Raw genomic sequence first — 21,562 nt, 5'->3', positions numbered from 1 at the left:
TTCACGGGAGTTTAGAAGGATGAGAGGGGATCTCATAGAAACATATATAATTCTGATGGAACTGTACTAGTAAGTTGCAGGAAGAATGTTCCCGATGTTGGGGAAGTCCAGAGCCAGGTGCCGCAGTCGAAGGATAAGGGGTAAGCCATTTAGGACTGAGATGAGGAGAACCTTCTTCACTCAGGGAGATGTTATCCTGTGGAATTTCCTACCACAGAGAGTTGTTTAATGCCAGTTCGTTGGATATATTCAAGAGGGAGCTAGATATGGCACTTCTGCCTAAAGGCATCAAGGGGTATGAAGAAAAAGCAGGAAAGCGGTACTGCGATGAATGATGAGCCATGATCTTGTTGAATGGTGCTGCAGTCTCGAAGGGCCGAATGACCGACTGCTGCAAATATTTTCTATATTTCTAAGTTTGTATTTTTCAGTACGTCCTCAGTCTACCCTCTCATTGCCCCCACGTGGGAGACGGCAAACCATCTGTGACATTCGGTTTCAACCTTTGAATTAATTAACCACGCTAATGTATATAAAATGCAATGCTTAGAAGATAACTTCTCGTGTTACACTAGATTCGCTGATACATCCTGAGCTTCACATACGCTCTCTGATCGATCCCGAGCTTTCCTTACTCACTCAAATACTTCCTGAGCATCTTTAAGAAATCTAGAGCTTCTCTTGCTATGTCGTTTCTTACCTGCTCCGAAACCCTCTGAGGTCCCTTAATTTCTCCAAAACCTTTTAAGAGTCCGTTACTCTCACTGATATCTGCTGAGAACCCTGATAATTCAACGACACAATTTCACGAGTTCAAATCTCTCTTACCAGTGTGCACAAATTTCTCCATGGGTTTCGCTGGAGCGAGCAGATTCCTCATGTACGTTGGTGGCCCACAGAATGTGAGGAGGATAGCTCTTCGTTTGGCCACACTCTCTTCCCCTCTAACTCGTTGGCAACAAATTATTGTTCGAGTTGCTCCACAAAAGTTTCCCAATTATCTCCCGACGAGAATTTCTTCAGAATGCCCACTGCATCTTTGGGTTCGCTTTCTGTACCTCGTCGCCAGTTGTTGGGCATGGAGAAAGAGTCAGACTGAACACTGTGAGCGCAAAGTAAAGTGTGATTTAATCTTATATTGCAGATCTCCAGAGTGCCTCTCCAAACTGTGAAGCCTCCTTAACTCCTGTGCTCAAAAGGGATTATGGGACCCCTTGGGACTCCATGAGATGGCACCTCTGGTGCCTGTACAGAGTACATACAAGTTTACATATATAACATTTTTGATGCAGACTATCAGGACCTGGGAATTTATCCGTCTTCAATCCCATCAATTTCCTTAACACAATTTCCTGAATAATAAGTATTCCCTTCAGTTCCTCCTTCTCGCTAGACACTTCGTCCCCTATTATTTCCGGAATGTTATTTGTGTCTTCCTTCGTGAAGACAGAGCCAAAGTATTTTTTCAATTGTTCTGCCATTTCTTTGTTCTCCATTATAAATTCGCCTGATTCTCACTACAAGGGACCTACGGTTGTCTTCACTAATCTTTTTCTCTTTGCACATCTATAGAAGCGTTTGCAATCAGTTTTTATAGACATAGACATAGACATAGAAAATAGGTGCAGGAGTAGGCCATTCAGCTCTTCTAGCCTGCACCGCCATTCAATGAGTTCATGGCTGAACATGCAACTTCAGTACCCCCTTCCTGCTTTCTCGCCATACACCTTGATCCCCCTAGTAGTAAGGACTTCATCTAACTCCCTTTTGAATATATTTAGTGAATTGGCCTCAACTACTTTCTGTGGTAGAGAATTCCACAGGTTCACCACTCTCTGGGTGAAGAAGTTTCTCCTCATCTCGGTCCTAAATGGCTTACCCCTTATCCTTAGACTGTGACCCCTGGTTCTGGACTTCCCCAAAATTGGGAGCATTCTTCCTGCATCTAACCTGCCTAAACCCGTCAGAATTTGAAACGTTTCTATGAGGTCCCCTGTCATTCTTCTGAACTCCAGTGAATACAAGCCCAGTTGATCCAGTCTTTCTTGATAGGTGAGACCCACCTTCCCGGGAATCAGTCTGGTGAATCTTCGCTGCACTCCCTGAATAGCACGAATGTCCTTCCTCAAATTAGGAGACCAAAACTGCACACAATACTCCAAGTGTGGCCTCACCAAGGCCCGTACAACTGTAGCAACACCTCCGTGCCCCTGTACTCAAATCCCCTCACTATGAAGGCCAACATGCCATTTGCTTTCTTAACCGCCTGCTGCACCTGCATGCCAACCTTCAATGACTGACACCCGGTCTCGTTGCACCTCTCCTTTTCCTAATCTGTCACCATTCAGATAATAGTCTGTCTCTCTGTTATTACCACCAACGTGGAAAACCTGAAATGTATCCACATTATACTTCATCTGCCATGCATTTGCCCACTCACCTAACCTATCCAAGTCACTCTGCAGCCTCATAGCATCCTCCTCGCAGCTCACACTGCCTCCCAACTTCGTGTCATCCGAAAATTTGGAGATACGACATTTAATCCCCTCGTCTAAATCATTAATGTACAATGTAAACAGCTGGGGCCCCAGCAGAGAACCTTGCGGTACCCCACTAGTCACTGCCTGCCATTCTGAAAAGAACCCATTTACTCCTACTCTTTGCTTGCTGTCTGACAACCAGTTCTCAATCCACGTCAGCACACTACACCCAATCCCATGTGCTTTAACTTTGCACATTAATCTCTTGTGTGGGACCTTGTCGAAAACCTTCTGAAAGTCCAAATATACCACATCAACTGGTTCTCGCTTGTCCACTTTACTAGAAACATCCTCAAAAAATTACAGAAGATTTGTCAAGCATGATTTCCCTTTCACAAATCCATGCTGACTTGGACCTATCATGTCACCTTTTTCCAAATGCGCTGCTATGACATCCTTAATAATTGATTCCATCATCTTACCCACTACTGAGGTCAGGCTGACCGGTCTATAATTCTCTGTTTTCTCTCTCCCTCCTTTTATAAAAAGTGGGCTTACATTGGCTACCCTCCACTAGATAGGAACTGATCCAGATTCAATGGAATGTTGGAAAATGACTGTCAATGCATCCGCTATTTCGAAGGCCACCTCCTTAAGTACGCTGGGATGCAGTCCATTAGGCCCCGGGGATTTATCGGCCTTCAATCCCATCAATTTCCCCAACACAATTCCAGACTAATAAGGATTTCCCTCAGTTCCTCCGCCTTACGAGACCCTCTGATCCATTTTATATCCGGAAGGTTGTTTGTGTCTTCCTTAGTGAATACCGAACCAAAGTACTTGTTCAATTCGTCTGCCAATTATTTGTTCCCCGTTATAACCTCCCCTGATTCTGACTGCAGGGGACCTACGTTTGTCTTTACTAACCTTTTTATCTTTACATATCTATAGAAACTTTTGCAATCCGCCTTAATGTTCCCTGCAAGCTTCTTCTCGTACTCCATTTTCCCTCTCCTAATCAAACGCTTTGTCCTCCTCTGCTGAGTTCTAAATTTCTCCCAGTCCCCGGGTTCTCTGCTATTTCTGGCCAATTTATATGCCACTTCCTTGGCTTTAATACTATCCCTGATTTCCCTCGATAGCTACGGTTGAGCCACCTTCCCTTTTTTATTTGTACGCCAGACAGGAATGTGCAATTGTTTTAGTTTATCTATGCGGTCTCTAAATGTCTGCCACTGCCAATCCACAGTCAACCCCTTCAGTATCATTCGCCAATCTATTCTAGCCAATTGACGCCTCATACGTTCAAAGTTACCCTTCTTTAATTTCTGGACCATGGTCTCTGATTTAACTGTTTCATTCTCCATCGTAATGCAGAATTCCACCATATTATGGTCACTCTTCCCCAAGGGGTCTCGCACAATGAGATTGCTAATTAATCCTCTCTCATTCCACAACACCCAGTCTAAGATGGCCTTCCCCCATATTGGTCTAGAAAACCAGCCCTTATGCACTCCAGGAAATCCTCCTCCACCGTATTGCTTCCAGTTTGGTTAGCCCAATCTATGTGCATATTAAAGTCAACCATTATAACTGCTGCACCTTTATTGCATGCACCCCTAATTTCCTGTTTGATGCCCTCCCCAACATCACTACAACTGTTTCGAGGTCTGTACACAACTCCCCCTAACGTGTTTTGCCCTTTGGTGTTCTGCAGCTCTACCCATATAGATTCCACATCATCAAAGCTAATGTCTTTCCTAACTATTGCATTAATCTCCTCTTTCACCAGCAATGCTACCCCACCTCCTTTTCCTTTTATTCTTTCCTTCCTGAATGTTCTGAGCAAGCTTCCCTTCATAATCTGTTTTCCCACTCCGAAATAAAACCTTTGTCTTCCTCTTCGGATTTCTAAATTCCTCCCAGTCCTCAGGTTTTCTGCTTGTTCTGGCCAATTTGTGTGCCTCTTCCTTGGGTTTAACATTATCCCTACTTTCCCTTGTTCGCCACCGAACAGCATTTACAACACTATGTTAACTAAGTTATCCTGCACTCAACACATACACCTGTTACATCCTCTTAAAATCAAGTGATCTAAAGTTGTCCGCACAACGGATAATTAAATGGCCAATTGAATTATTGCAGCGAGATTTAAATGTCACCCACATGTACAAAGTTTCTGCCTCCTAAGCTCGTTAATGTGCGAAGTGCACAACAGTTCTCCTGCTGGAGATGGACTGAAAACCAGTAAAAGCCAATGTTACTTCAGAAGCTCGAATGTGTATGTTGATTGTTTGACTTCGTAAGTTGATGACCACGTGAAAGCGAGTTGTGCCATGGTTGATATAGTTGCTCCCAATTGTTCGATGGGATTCCAAATTGCTGCCCAATCATATCAGGAAGCAGAGCTGAAAGCTGTTCGTCTCGGCGCTCAATTTACAGCATAGGCAGCAAGTAATATTTGGTGGGACAGCAGTTACGTCTGCAATGTTGCGATGGCCTTGCCTCTGTCCCACAAAAATGAATATTGGTTATCAGATCGTAAACCTTCACTACATTCTGGTCTCCTCCCTGCAAAATGGCAAGGATTCCAGGAGCGATTCGCACACTCTCATGTTGGAAAGATATCAGAACATCAGTAATATTCAACACCCACACCCGATATGACAATGCAGCCGACTGGCTTGCAATGGAATCCGCAAAGAAGAATTGCCAGTATCCAGGAGGGCAGTGGATACATTCCCGGCACCAGTTGTGGCACCCGCTATAAAGTAAAAGCTATCTAGTTCAGAGATCTACAACTTCGTGTCCTCCATATGATCAAGTTATTTCATGCCAACATCAGGGCTGCTCCCTACCATATCCCACCCCATGGGCAAATTCCAAAGTGCTTCAATATAGCGATGGATTCAGCCCCTCCCTGCGTTTGATTAACAACAAGGATGGTAATTTAGTTGTGTGCATTACTCCCCAACTGAAAGACACCATGATAACCCTCTTTCACTCCCACCAAGCGACTGGACATGACTCAGCATCTACCAAGCTACAAAAGTGAATACGCTTCTGCTGTTGGCCCGAAAAGCAACAACAATTACCATAATATGTTGACCGATGCCTACCATGCTTGCAAATTAAAACACCTTCTTGTTCTATTCGTGCCCTACTCAGATCGCAGCGACCACCTTCAAGCGACCAGACACATTTACAGATCGAAGTTCTTGTCTTGTAGAGGTTCACAAATTTACAATTGGAGAGAGAACTTTCCAACCAGGGACAATAAGGAGCATACTGCAGCACGAATCCATTTAAATGTGGTATTCTGTCGATGGGGAAAACCTGTACAGATGAATATTGACCGGTGTCCACACTTTACTGGAGACATTTGTTCTATATTACAGGAAATACTCCAGATAAGGCATAAATTGCACAATGCTGTTCACCCACAATCAACAGGAACTGTGGAAAGGGTAAATCGGAGATTCAAAAGCATGTTTTGTAAATTATGTACTCAATGGGCTAACATGATGCCTCTTTCTTAAATGGCAATAGGTTCGACCTACGTACGTGCCCCGACAATACAACTGGAGTAAGTTTATATGAGGCTCTGACTGGGAGACAAATGTGGTTGCCGGGACAGTTAGCCTTGGGAATAACTCGCCAGTAATATTGCAGTCTCGTAGTGGAACTGATTAGAGACCCTGACAGACGATGTGAACGAAGCAAACATACTCGTGGCAAACAACATGGGCAGGTCACGAAATCAGGTCAAACAAAGTTTTGATAAGAAAGTTAGACCATACCAATATGAATTTGGGGAATTAATGACATTACAAACTATTTTCGCTAAGAAATAATCCTTTGATGTCAAATGGCTACCCCCCGCCCCCATCGCCTCCGCGTCCCCAACACATACACACACACCATAACTGAAAAAGGAAACGACTTACAGTCAAAAGCGTGAAGCCAAATTGAAATGGTTGCATATAAACCTGATCTAAACTGTTAAGAATTAAGATGTTACGCTGGGTCTTTATACAGGAGAAGGATGCGTACCTACTTTGTTTTGCTGATGCTTGGTGGTGCGGCGAGCACAGCCAACTACGCGAAAAAATCTGTAAACAGAATTACCAGCTGTACACTGGGTGAACGAAGTGAATGTGCTTCTCTCCAAATTTTCGGAACAGAACCTCAGATTCTTGCTGGACACAGAAAGTCAAGTGACTACAATAACTCATACTAAACATATAATGGGGAACTCTTGATTTGATAAAGAAATCGTACAAGGGATAAAATAACATCATGAATGGGACGGGGTGTGGTTCTCTCCAGGAAAGCGTCTCCACGGAAAAATAAAAACGGTATTAAATGTGTATTAGTGGCATTGTAAAGGATGGAAAGGTCCTAAAGTTTTGGATATTGCTGAAAAAGAATAATGTGAAATGGGAAAAGTTAAACGAATCAAATCCAGACCCAATAGCATCAAAATTCAAGGGGTCTCGATGGTGGAAGAAACGTAAAGGCCAGTATTCTTACATCGGGTCTCATGTCACGCCCAATAACAGTTGTCAGGATGGGGATAAAAATGCACCCTTTGCTGCAACCTGTAAACATTGGGGATAGTTTAGTTACACTAAAATGGATGGTAATGCGGCAGGTAGCGTCATAATACGATGCAGTTACGGATGCATGAAGTACGAAGAGTACTTGCACAGCGTCATGCTCACACCATATGAGAAAACTCTAGCTGAGATCCTCAGGATCAGGTAAAGAAGGGACAGTATCCCCAACTAGAATCAGGACCCGGAATGGTCTCATAGTTACCCCTACCCATAAAAATGGTAGACCATCGTTTATCCAGAATTGGTCCCTGTTATACTAAATTAACGGATTTAATAGAGCCAGAATGGCGTCCCAAGAAACCAACACAGTTAGCTCAGGAAATGACCAGCAAGTTTTTAATTAATATTTGGAAAAGGCTACCTTGTGCAGAAGAGAAGAGCAAGTACAGAATGCATTTCATGATAAGAATAATACTCACAATGAAGCAAGTCAAAAAAGGGATAGAAAGAAAAGAAAAGGATTTAAATACATAATGTACTCATCGCTTTAAATACAACCACCACAGAAATTAATTATGTGGATTAGCAGCTGTACAGTTACAGTTACGAAAATTATGATGAGAATTGAAAGATATACTCATTAACGAAAACAATGTGGAATGTGAGAAGCTAAACGCATATCAGATAATGTCCACACAGGTAAAGGATATTATACATCAGATAGAAATTAACGCCAAGAGAATTAATGATCTTATCAGAGAGGAAAGAAATGCCTCTGACCAAGCAGTGCATAATGACGTGGAGGAATTGGTTAGTCGAACAATCCCTGGAAAATTTAGAAATTAGTACAAAGGGAATACCTCCACTTGGGAAACGAATATACATTTCTCAGGACTATCTCGTTACTTTGATGATACAGAACTATGTAACTTCGGAAATTGATTGAGGTCCATCCAGTTAATTACGAATGTCACGAAGCGGGGAAACAGAAACTATTGGGACTAACAGAACGAATTCACAGTCTTATGTATCAAACCTTGCCTAATCATCTGTTCATAGTAGAAAATATAGGGGCCATGAAAAGATGTGTCACTAGTCGATTCCTGACAGCACCCAAATGGTTGATCCAATTAGAAGAACTAACGTGGTTAGAACCAAACATACAGCGATGGAATAAAATTGAAGTTGCCCTCATTTGCCAAATTGAATTACATGACCATCAAAAAGAAACATATGATTTCAATTGGAAAAGAACAGGTCCAAACTGGAGTGTGGAAGTGACGTAATCGTCAGATGTAAGAACCAGATCGGTCTATGTAAGGGAAGGAGGGTATTGTTATAGCACGTTTGAATATCGTTATCATGACGGGCGGCTTAAATGTGCAAATACCCTGGAAACTACTGTAATAATCCTACCGAAACCAAGGTCATCGGGAGAACCCACCCACCCACTTGCATTGGCCACACATAAAAAATAGAACTTACAAGTAAAACAGAACTTGAACGTAAACCTGGAAGATTATGTTACTAATTTTGTGTATGATATCACTGAACTACATGTTGTATTAAAAGAATAAATGCAAAAATGAAATTTTCTCAACGGCATTACAAGTTAGAACAATGTAATAATGCTAGAGTTAAATATATTTCGAATGCAGAATATTCGATGGATTAGTGGTAAATAGCGACAGGCATGGAGACCCCTCCCTGGATCAGAATAATTTCACAATTGTTTGTTATAACACGAATTGATAAATAAAACATATGGATCAATTGTCACGGGGTTAGTGATAATATATTAGTATAGATAGAGGATTGACTGACCAACAGAAAACACAGAGGCTGGGTAAATGGGGAATTTTGTGGTTGGCAAATAGTGGCTCGTGGGGTGCTGCAGAAATCCATGTTCGGTCCTCAATTACTAACCATCTTTATTAATGACTTTTATGAAGGAACGGTATGTAATGAAACTACGTTTGGTAACGATAAAATGATGGGTGTGAAATCAAATTGGGAGGAGGACAGATAAAGGTCTGCAAAGGGATATTGACTGGCTAAGTTATTGCGAAAAAAATTAGAAATTGACTTAAATATGTGAAATGTGAGGTTATCCACGTTGCCAGAAAAAATAGAAAAACAAACTATCATTTAAATAGCGGAACATTACCGAGTGCCGCAATACAAAGAGAAATTGGGTCCTTGTGCATGAATAAATAAAAAACGTTAGTATTCAGGTGCAGCAACTTATCAGGAAGGCAAATGGAATGTTGGCCTTTATTGCAAGGGGGATAAAGTATAAGGCAGAGACGTCCTGCTACAACTGGAAATGTTATTTGTGAGGCCACACCTGGAGTACTGCATGCAGTTTTGTTTTATTTATTTAAGTAAGACGATATTGCAGTGGAGTCTGTTCAGAGAAGGTTCATCCGGAGATGAGAAGGTTGACTAATGTGGCTAGGTTGGGCCTATACGCTTTGGAGTTTATAAGATTGAGAGGTGACCATATCCACAATTATTAGATAATGACGGGGATCGTCAAGGTGGATACAGAGATGATATTTCCACTCATACGGGAAACAAAACTAGGGGACATCGTCTTAGTATAAGGGGCTGCCCACTAAGAACTGAGATGAAGCGACACTTCTTCTCTCAGATAGTTGTAAATATGTGGAATTCTCTGCCCCAGAGACCTGTGGAGGCTGGGTCATTGAATATATTTAAATCGGAGATAGACATATTGTTGAGCGATAAGGTAGTAAACGGTTATTGGGAGCGGGTAGGGAAATGGAACGAAGACCATTATCAGATCAGCCATGATATTATTGAAAGGTGGAGCAGACTTGAGCGTCCAAATGCCCTGCACCTGCTCCTATTTCTTATGTTCATTGCAAAATTAACTTTTCCAAAATGCATTACATTTATTTCTGGCCTATCCTTGACCTTTTCCAGAACTTTCTTAAGTCTAACTGAATGCTCTCCCAGTGTTACCCCTTCCACTTTATTGCCTAAAAGTAAATCGAAAAACGCCCATTCTCGGGTTGGATTTGCTACATAATAGCTAACAACTTTTTCCTGAATGCATTTTAGGAATGTAACACTCTCTACAACATAACACTGTATTTATCACAGTTAATAATAGGTTAGTTGAAATGCCCTACTGTTACTGACCTACAGATTTGCATTTTTCAGAAATGTGCTTACATATCTTCTCTTCTATCTCTCTCTCACTGTCTGAGGGTCTATCGTATACTCCCAGCAGTGTGATCGCCAAATTTTGTTTTACAATTCGACTCCTTTGGCTCCGTTTGATGATCACTCTAACGTATCATCCCTCCTCACAGCTGTACTAGTTTACTTAATCAATACGCTGCCACCCACCCCCCCTCCATTTTTATCCCTCTCTTTACCCCGTCTGAAAAACCTGTAACCAGAAATTGTTGAGCTGCCATTCTTTCCCCGCTTTCATTCATGACTCTGCAATAGCTATAATATCATTGTCCCTAGTGTCTACCTGTGATGTCAGCAGATCTGCCTCATTTGTTATATCCTAAATTGAAGTAGAGCTAAATCCGTTTATTAACTGTTTTCTCGGCATTTTATCCTCTCTTCTTCAAAATCATATTCTACATTTTTTGCTTTCCAATTCCATGTTTATTTAACTAGCTACTGAATTTAATCTCAGGTTCTGATCCCCCTGCGAAGTTAGTTTAAACCCTCCCCAATAGCACTAACATGCAACCGCCCAACGCCCCGCCGCTCCCCGCAAGGATACAGGGCCCATCTCTGCTGAGGTGCAAACATTCGTTTGTACAGGTCCCACCTCCCCCAGAAGCGATCCCAATGCCTCAGGACGCTAAGTCTCTCCATATTCGCCATCTCTCCAGCCAAGTATTCATCTGCTCGATCCACCTAGTGCAGTCACTAGCTCTCACGAGCTCTAAAATCTCTCAATCCTCCTCCGCTGCCATGTTACCGATCACGCCCCCGCTCCTCCACCGTTAGCATCCGCTTTCTCACAGTGGGACCGCACAGACTGCTCCCACCTCCCTGCAATCTGCGAACTCATATAGTTTGAAAGATTAACTCTGGAACACGAGTCCTGCAAACTGTGGGAGAACTAACAGAGACTGTAAATTCGGTTCGTAATAAAAGATATTGGAGTTTATTCAGGCGATTAAAGCAATTACTTAAGGTCTCAAAGACCTCATTTATTTTGATGCGATGAACTGATTGAGAAGCGAAAGCGAGTTAGTGACCTTGATCTTAAGCCCTGGACCACCAGTGAGTAGCTACGATAATTGTGTATATTTAAATATATATTGATATATGAACCTGAATATCAATGACCCAGCTCATGGCTCACCGGCAGTGCGTCTAACTTTGAGTGTGAGAAACTGTGCCACAGTCATGTCCGTTTGATATTTTGTTCACTTTTAAATATTAAAAACTGAGACAGGGAAAAATATTGACTTATAAGCACAGGGATATTGAGAAGAGGAAGAGGGAAAGGGGAAAATACTTTTCCGCCCAGAAGTAATGCAGAAACTCCTCTGCCATGTTCGGGGTGACCACACGCAGCCTGGAAACACTCCCATCCCAAAAGCTCGTTCAATATCGGAGTGGGACCGTGTTGCGCTTCAGAAGACAGGCCTAAAAGGCAAAGTCACCGATTTGGTCTGAAGAGTTCCTCCGGTCATGAATATCAAAACTAATAAAAATGTTTGTATAATGTTTAGCCCTGACTCCACATTTTGCAAGCAACAGGATCGTTGGTCCAGGCTTCTGATTCTCGCTTCAGTTTTGTTGGTTGAATTTTTCTCGTGGTTCCGGGTTCATATCCCCAAAAACCCTCATTTTGACCGCGAATTTTGAACTTTCAATTGAAACTTTCACAAAGAAAGACGCGCATTTTTGCAGCACATTTCAGGACTGCAGTATGTGGCAAAGCGCGTTAGACCTATTTGAATTAACTTGGAAGTTTTTTCAGGTGGTGAATGATATGCCCAAATCACCCCATATTAATCTCAACTCTTTGCGAAGGAGTTTGGTGCAAATAATCATGCGCCTCAGTGACTTGGACTTTCCTATATTGAGTTCAGCATGTACCTGATTTCAAGCTTGAAACAGCATCTGGGCTTCCATCTCACGGTCGCGGTGTAGCAGTTACTGACTTTGTGACGAGTTGTGTGGTTGATGTGCATCACTTTCAATCTTTGAAATTTCACTAAGGGGCAGAGAAATAAACAGTGAATCGAACTGTCCCAGTGAGCGATGGGTTGAAGGGAACTGCGCTCCAATCAGAGCTGAAAAATATGCACTGCAGTAATAGGGTCCGCAATGTTTAATATCGGTGTTACTAAGCATACACCAATAAACATTCACTTAACAACGGTATGTACAGCGAATTCTTGCGAGTGTTAGCTGGAGAACTCAAACAATTTCTGGACTATGGTCAGATGCTGGGTATTCTGCAACGAGTATGTCAACTACTGACTCCCCAAAGCCTTTCCAGCATCTGCAAGGCAAAAATCATGAATTGATGGAATAATCTTTACTTGCCTATATGAGTGCAACTCTGACAACACTCAAGAAGCATGACAACATCCAGGACAATGCCGCCCCCTTGTTTGGCACCGATCAGCACCTTAACCATGCACTCCCTCAATCACTGGTGCACCATAGCTACAAGATGCACTGCAGCAACTCGCCAATGTTCAGCACCTCACAAACCTGCGAGCACGACAACCTAGAAGGACAAGGGCAGCAGGCGCATCGGAACAACACAATCTTGTTGTTCCACTCCAAGTCACACAACATCCTGACATAGCAATAGAAACATAGCAACATAGAAAAATAGGTGCAAGAGTAGGCCATTTGGCCCTTCGAGCCAGCACCGGCATTCAATAAGATCATGGCTAATCATTCCTTCAGTACCACTTTACTGATTTCTCTCCATAACCCTTGACCCCCTTAACCGTAAGAGCCACATCTAACTCTCTCTTGAATATATCCAGTGAACTGTCATCAACAACTCTCTGCGGCAGGGAATTCCGCATGGAGTTAACAGATCTCTGAGTGAAGAAGTTTCTCCTCATCGCAGTCCTAAATTGCCTGTCCCTTATCCTAATACTATTTCCCCTGGTTCTGGACTTAACCAACATCAGGAACGTTCTTCCCCCATCTAACCTGTCCAGTCCCGTCAGAATCTTTGTTTCTATGAGATCCCCTCTCATCCTTCTAAACTCCAGTGATTAAAGGCCCAGTTGATTCAGTCTCTCCACCTATGACAGCCCAGCCATTCCTTGATTCAGTCTGGTGAATCTTCGCTGCGCTCCCTCAATAGCATGAACGTCCTTCCACAGACCAGCAGACCAAAACTGAACATAATATTCGAAGTGAGGTCTCAGCAATGCCCTGTACAACTGCAGCAGTACATCCCTGCTTCTATATTCAAATTCCCTAGCTGTGAAGGAAAACATAACATTTCCCTTCTTTACCACCTGCTGTACCTGCGTGGCTACTTTCAGTGACTGATGAACCATGACTCGCAGGTCTCGTTGCACCTCCCCTTTTCCTAGTCTGCCGCCATTCAGATAACATTCTGCCTTCGTGTTTTTGGCCCCAAAATGGATAACCTCACATTTATCCACATTACGCTGCATCTGCCATGCTTTTTCCCACTCACGTAACCTGACCAAGTCACCCTTCTGCCTCTTAGCGTTCTCCTCACAGCTCAAACTGCCACTCTATTTAGTATCATCTGCAAACTTGGAGATGTTATACTCGATTCCTTCATCCAAATCGTTAATGTATATTGTAAAGTGCTTGGGTTCCAAGACTGAGTTCTGTGGCACTCCACTAGTCACTGCCTGCCATTCTGAAAAGGGCCCGTTTATCCCGACTCGCTGCTTCCTGTCTGCCAACCAGTTCCGTATCCACGTCAGTACATTACCCCCAATTCCCTGTGGTTTGATTTTGCACGACAATCTTTTTTTGCGGGACCTTGTCAAAAGCCTTCTGAAAGTCTAAATACACCACATCAACTGATTCTCCCTTGACCACTCTGCGAGTTGCATCCTCATAAAATTCCAGATTATTCGTCAAGCATGATTTCCCTTTCATAAATCCATGCTGGCTTGATCCGTACCTGTCACCGCATTCCAAATGCGCTGTTTTTTCGTCCTTCATGATCGATTCCAACATTTTCCCCACTATTGATGTAAAGCTAACCGGTCTATAATTACCCGTTTTCTCTCTATCATTTTTTAAAAAGTGGTGTTACATTAGCTACCCTCCAGTCCATGGGAACTCATCCAGATTCTTTACACTATTGGAAAATCATCACCAATGCATCCACTATTTCTAGGGCCACTTCCTTGAACACTCTGGGATGCAGACTATCAGGCCCTGGGGAATTTTCGGCCTTCAATCCCATCAATTTCCCGAACACAACTTTCCGCCTAATAAGGATATCCTTCAGATCCTCCATCTCACCAGACCCACTGTCCGTTGGTACCTTCGGAAGGTTATTTGTATCTTCCTTCGTGAAGACAGAACCGAAGTATTGGTTCAATTGATCTGCTTTATCTTTATTCCCTATTATAATTTCATGTGAATCCGACTGAAAGAGACCTACGTTTGTCTTTACTAATCTTTTTCTGTTCACATATTTAAAGGAGCTTTTGCAGTCAGTTTTTATATTTTCCGTTTCCGAAAGAAATTTGTCATTCCCATATTAATCAGGAATTCTACCATATTATGGTGACTTTTCTCCAAGAGACCTCGCGCAACATGATTGCTAATTAGTCCCTTCTCATTATACAATAATAAGTCTCGAATGGCCAGCTCGCTGTTGGTTCCTCGACATATTGGTCTAGAAAACCATCCCTAATACACATGACGAAATTCTCTTCCACCGCATTTCTATCAGTACGTTAACTCAATCAATGTGTGGATTAAAGTCGCTGATGAATACATCTGTACCTTTATTGCACACATCCCTTATTTCTTGTTTGATGCTGTCCCCAACCTCACTACTACTATTTGCTCGTCTATCACAACACCCACTAGCGTTTTCTGCCCTTTCGAATTCCACAGCTCCACCCAAACCGATTCCACATCATCCAAGCTAATGTCTTTCGTTGCAATTGCATTGATTTCATCTTTAACCAGCAACGCCACCCCGCCTCCTTTTACTTTCTGTCTATCCTTCCTAAATGCTGAATACCCTTGGATGTTAAGTTCCCAGCCTTGCTCCACTGGAACCATGTCTCCATGATGCAAATCACATCGTATCCGTTAACTGCTATCTGCGCAGTTAATTCATCCTCCTTATTCCGAATACTCCTTGCGTTGAAGCACAGAGCCTTCAGGCTTGTTTTTTTAACACACTTTGCCCTTTGAGAATTTTGCTGCAATGTGGCCATTTTTGTTTTTTGCCTTGGGTTTCTCTGCCCTCCACTTTTACTATTCACCTTTCAATCTTTTGCTTCTGTCTCCTTTGTATTTCCCTCTTTCTCCCTGCATAGGTTCCCATCCCCCTGCCACATCAGTTTAACTCCTGCCCAACAGCACTAGCAAACACTCCCCCTTGGACATTGGTTCCGGTCCTGCCCAGCTGCAGACAGTCCATTTGTACTGGTCCCACCTCCCCCAGAACCAGTTCCAATGTCCCAGGAATTTGAATCCATCCCTTCTGCACCACTCCTTAAGCCACGAATTCATCTGAGCTATCCTGCGATTCCTACTCTGACTAGCACGTGGCACTGGTAGCAATCCTGAGATTACTACTTTTGAGGTCCTACTTTTTAATTTATTCATAGTTGTTTCGTGAAATCTGCACTCTCTTCCCCCGGGTTCAGTATCTCTGTCCGTCCTGTTTATAAAGCACACCGCAGTCTTATTCCCACTAATTATTGGTGCCGTATTCCTGGCCTATCCCCAAAGCTGTTTCATTTCCTCGTTACGTTGCTTTATGCACGTTAATTAAGTCGATTGTTTCTCCTTGCTCGGTGTCTTTGAATCTTTGTTCAACTAATGTCGACCGAGTCCCTGTAATATAGGCCTTGTCGTCCCTCTCCCTGTTGTCCTTGATATTAGGCTGCATTACCCCACGTTCTTACCACGAGCACTGGAGTCTTCCAAAAAATCATATTTCACGGTTGCCACCAATTAGTTAATGACCATGCTATTTGAACTATGTCCAGTGTTTCCAATTGCCGATACCCATTATAACTACGATAACGTAAAATTATTACCTGATTGGCACCGGTCCATTTGGGCACCTGCCTGGATCTCTCAGGCGTAATCACCTGACTTCCTATTTGGGGTGTTTGGACCTACTGTTCCTTTTTATAGTTCTCTAATTCATTAATTTGCTCATCTCTAGAATGTACCTTTAAATAATGTTACTGCTAAGCGAGTTCCAGTATACATTCCGGCATCCTGGCTTTACTATTTCGTTCAAAGTTTGTCAGTGCTGTCGTATATCTAGGGCTTGCCTTGAGCTTCATTCGTACTCGGTACCTGTCCTGTCTACCCATCCCTTTCCAGTCCCTTTGATGTCGGATATTTTTGCCTGATCGCTAGAAAAGCGCAGGCCTGTTTCATTATCTTCCTAGTGAAGTGCTTACCTTGATTTAAGTCTACAGTAGTAGCATTATTTAATCTGCTAGAATCCTGACCCACGGTTTCTGCAGAACAAATTCGATTGGCGAAAGACTCTATCCACTTCATAAACTGGTCTATTACATCTAGACAGAATGTCTACCCAATGTTGCTGGGTAACGGTCCAGTAAAATCTATCTGCAAGCTTTCCCAGGGTTCTTTCGGTCGGGGCTGATGCACCATTCTGGCCTTTTCTTTGACCCTGATTATATTTTGTGCATGCCACGCACCTCCGACGGTGATCCCCTATATCTCGACCTATTCCCTTTCACCACCATCATCTGGACCTCAAGCTTATCATGCTTTCTACCTGTATGGATCTTCCCGCGGTATAAATTTAATAAGTTCCCCTGGAATAATTCCAGGGCCACCACATTCGCGTTATTTCTTCCATATCCCGTCCGTCCCTTGCTGGGCCCCTCCTTCCTTCCACCTCTCCTTATCCTGTAGAGCGGCTTCTTCCTGTACCTTAAGCATATATACTTCCTCAGCACTGATTGTACCGACTCCGACTTGGGCTTCCCGGCTGCGGTACCTATTTCTGCCACTCGCTTCGCTGCTTGATCTGCCCAACATTTCCATGTTGATGGTGGTCGCACACTCTTGGGGTTGGATGGAGGCTTCCACTAATTTTTAATAATCTCCTCATGTTTAGTCGGCTCCCCTCCTGAGGTCATGTATCCACATCTGCTCCAGGCTATCATATAATCATGCACTACTCCAAAAGCATATCGAATCTCTGTATAGTTTTTTCTCCGATTACCCGAGCCAGCCTCAGAGCCTCAGTGAGAGCCACGAATTCAGCCACTTGAGCTGATTGAGCCGCTTCGAACCAACCTTCCCGTTTGACCTGTCTGCTGCAATCTACCACTGCTCGTACTTGGTGTCCCATATGGCGCAGAGACCATTTACGTTTTAACCCATGTCTGCCTCCTCAAGCCTCACTACTTCCCTCGTCATCTCCTGTCGACGACAGTGATGCTCCTTTCCCTTCCTAACGATCCATCCTGCAGGGTTGTTACAGTTGTCTTTTTGTGTAACCGTTCCACTGGGCGGGGTGGGGGGGTGGGTGCTGTGGGTAAGTGCATGCTTCCCAGCTAACCCTTCGCGCGTTGGATACCATTTGTCGCCTTTCTGTGTCAAGCAATCCTCTATGTTTGCTGGGTATGTGTTCCGACATTATTATACCTCTGGCCTATGCCTGTCCCCATGCAATGATTTTTACTTTGCTGGCTATAGATGTGGAAAGTCTTATTCTGGACGGATAATCCCAGGGCTGGAGCACTTGTGAGAATGTGCTTCAACATTACAACCACAATTTCCTGATCTTTCTGCAGTAGTTGACTAACCCTAGTACCTGCCTGTCCACTTCGACATTTCCTGGTTTGGGCATTGATCTAAGTGCTTCATTTCTGTATTAGGCATCTGCCTCTTCCCTTGCAGTACGCTTCCAAAACATACTAATTCGCACCTTTCCACCTGCACTTTCCTAGGATTTGTTTTTAATCCTGTGCTCTGTAGAGCTCCTAGCACTGTAGTTAAAGCTAGTACGTGTTGTTGTTCTGTACTGAAGGCAATAAGGATATCATCCACATACTGCAAAAGGCTGCTTCCTTCTGCTCAATATTCTGGTTCCATATTCCCTGAAAATGCTCGATGAAATATGCTCGAGCTATTATGGAATCCCTGTTTCACTTTCGTCCATCTTTATGGTTTCGGTTTTCGGTGAAGGCAAATTTTCCATGCAACTGTTTTCAAAGGTTATGGTCCAAAATCCATTCGCTATATCCAGCACAGTGAATATCTTGTGTTCTGGAGCCAGACCATTAAAAATTGTGGCCAATGTTGGGTGTTCTCTGGTAGTCACGTATTCAGGGCGGTATAATCGATTTTTCGTCGGTAAGACCTGTTGGGTTTCTTTCCCAGCCACGTCGGTGAATTAGTGGAGGCTATTACCTGTTTCACTACCCGTTGCTGCTCTAATTCCTGCAATATCTGACAGACTGCTGCCTCAGCATTGGGTTTCAATCGGTACTGTCTGTGAACTTTGTGTTCGAGTCCAGGAATTTAGCTGGGAGGTTTCTCTGCTAATCCAAAATCCTGCTTGCACGTGTCCACAATATCGGATATAATTGACACACGCAAACCCCAACCACCCTTTGTTTCCCACTCGGGTATGATTGGTGTTATTTCATCCGCTCGTTGCTGCTGGTGTCCCGGGTGTTCGAACTTATTTCGGTTTTCGTGTGTCCCCGAAAATTACCCAGTTACGCTGGGGATCTCTCAGTAGCCATATCTCCCATGATGTATCTATGCACAATTAGTGTTCTGCTCACACCAGAAATGAGTAGGTAACATTAACCCCTGTACTTCTAAAAACACTATTTCACTCAGAGTTGTTTTCTGATATCGCCCACTGACTCTTCCATGTTTACAGTCCGGCAGGTCAGGGGAAAATTTAATTTGGTTATGGAAACGGACGCTCCTGTGTCTACGAGAATCACAGTGCCTGCCCCCTAACACTGCACTGTAAACATCCTTGGATCACCTAGCTGCCGTCCCATACGTCCACCGAGGGCCAGCAACACCTAACGTGTACTGGCTAATCGGAGCATATTGATGATATCTTCGTTACAGTGTGTCTCATGTTGGGGTGGTGGCAGTGGCAGCAGTGGTGCTGGTAACTGTCTGTTCATTTCGATCACCTCTTCTCCCTTTGTCCTAACTTTGATTACTCTACATGTTCTGCCCGTTCCAAAGTTTCAACCTAATCTTCAATACGTACTTAATTATCCTTTGATACACCTCTTCAAGTCCCTCCTTAAACATTTTCAAAAATGCTGCATCATTTTCTTGAGGTCATTGTATTCAATCCACTTTCGTTCCCAGTACTCCCCGACCATTTCTCCTGCCTTTTGAGTCACATTCAGTATTCTAATCAAATTGTTTCTAACTGGACTACAGCATTCTTCCATCCCGTATTTGAGGATTTCCAATTTTTGTATTTATGCTAGATTTTCTCTTCCCTTATTTTGCCACTCCCCATCCTGTACCTCTGGTGTTGATTTGTACCAATTTATCGGACCCGTTTTCCATTTTGGCAGATTATGAATGTCTGCTGAAGTTAGGTTATTGGCATCTAGTAGTTCTTTCACTTTCTGCCGGAAATCTGTATTGTCCTATTTGCTTTAGGATTTGGTAACGCATTCAATAGAATATGTCTCTCCTGTGGGCTGAGGGATTCCTTCTGAATGGTAATGTGTGCTGCTCTACGTCCATTGGTGTGAATGGTGCTAATGCGTATCGGTGCCACTGATAAATAGCCATTGTCATGCGGCGGCGGTCATTCTACTCCGAACTCGTTATCCCTCTCTGGTTGATTGTTAGTTAGCGGTTGTGGGCTAAACCTAAACACCGTGAGGTACACTGGCTTTATTACTGAAGGCGATGTTGCAATGGGTCAGACAGTGATACAAATTTGATCAATGGTCTCTGGGCTCGACTGTGATACACATTTGATCAAGGGACTCTGGGCCAGACATTGATACATATTTGGACAATGGTCTCTGAACTCGACTGTGATACACATTTGATCAATGGTCTCTGGCCAGACTGTGATATACATTTGATCAATGGTCTCTGGCCAGACTGTGATACACATTTGATCAATGGTCTCTGGCCAGACTGTGATACACATTTGACCAATGGTCTCTGGGCCAGACTGTGATACACATTTGATCAATGGCCTCTGTACGAGACTGTGATACACATTTGATCAAGGGACTCTGGCCAGACTGTGATATACATTTGACCAATGGCCTCTGTACGACACTGTGATACACATTTGATCAAGGGATTCTGGGCCAGACATTGATACACATTTGGATAATGGTCTCTGAACTCGACTGTGAAACACATTTAATAACTGGTCTCAGGGACATACAGTGATGCACATCTGACCAACGGTCTCTGGGCCAGACTGGGATACACATTTGATCAATGGTTTCTGGGCTCGACTGTGATACACATTTCATCAATGGTCTCTGGGCTCGACTGTGATACACATTTCATCAATGGTCTCTGGTCCAGACTGTGAAAGACACTTGATCAGGGTCCCTCGGCGAAGCATTGGTACATATTTGAACAATGTGCTCGACTGTGATACACTTCTAATCAATGGCCACTGGCCAGACTGTGTTACACATTTGATCATTTGTCTCCTGGCCAGACTGTGATACACGTTTAACCAATTGTCTCTAGGCCAGATTGTAATGCACATTTGATCAATGGTCTCTGGGCCAGAATGTGATATACATTTGATCAATGATCTCTGGGCCAGTCTGTGACATATATTTGTAAAATGTCCTTCTGGGCCGAACTGTGATACATACGTGTTCAATGATATCTGGGCCAGACTAATAAAAAATTCACAATGGTCTCTGGTACAGTCTGTGACATTCAGTGGTACAATACCCCTCTGTGCCTAACTTTGATACACTTTTGATCAATGGTCTCTGTGCCAGAAAACTACATACATTTGAACAATGGTCTCTGGCAAAATCTGTGACATACATTTCACCTCTATGCATTGGGCCAGACTGTAATCCATATTTGATCAATGGTCTCTGGGTCAGGCTGTCATATTCAATTGATCATTGGTCTCTGGGTCAGTTTGTGGTACACATTTGATTAAGGGTCTGTGTGCCAGACTGTGGTACACATTTGATGAATGATCTCTGGGACAGACTGTGAAAAACATTTGATCAATTGTCCCCTCGCCAGACTGTGACAAACATTTGAGCAATGGACTCTGGAACAGTCTGTGATACACATTTGATCAATGATCTCTGCGCGAGT

At 43.3% G+C, this 21,562-nt stretch overlaps 1 protein-coding gene across 1 annotated transcript in view; it reads right to left on the bottom strand.

Annotated features, from left to right (window-relative positions):
* Positions 1-7,025, bottom strand: part of LOC139244995 (probable G-protein coupled receptor 139) — a gene marked incomplete at its 3' end in the record, with an annotated part of 38,061 nt that extends 31,036 nt beyond the window's left edge. The window contains exons 1-2 of the mRNA XM_070871088.1: positions 7,014-7,025; positions 6,609-6,679 (exon numbers count right to left, since the gene is read on the bottom strand). Of these exons, the coding sequence (XP_070727189.1) occupies positions 6,609-6,679; positions 7,014-7,025 (83 nt within the window). The remainder of the gene's footprint in view (positions 1-6,608; positions 6,680-7,013) is intronic.
* Positions 7,026-21,562: the final 14,537 nt, after the last annotated feature.

Source organism: Pristiophorus japonicus, unplaced genomic scaffold (assembly GCF_044704955.1).
Source record: "Pristiophorus japonicus isolate sPriJap1 unplaced genomic scaffold, sPriJap1.hap1 HAP1_SCAFFOLD_210, whole genome shotgun sequence".
NCBI classification, from domain to species: domain Eukaryota; kingdom Metazoa; phylum Chordata; class Chondrichthyes; family Pristiophoridae; genus Pristiophorus; species Pristiophorus japonicus.
This window is presented reverse-complemented; position numbering and strand designations above follow the sequence as displayed.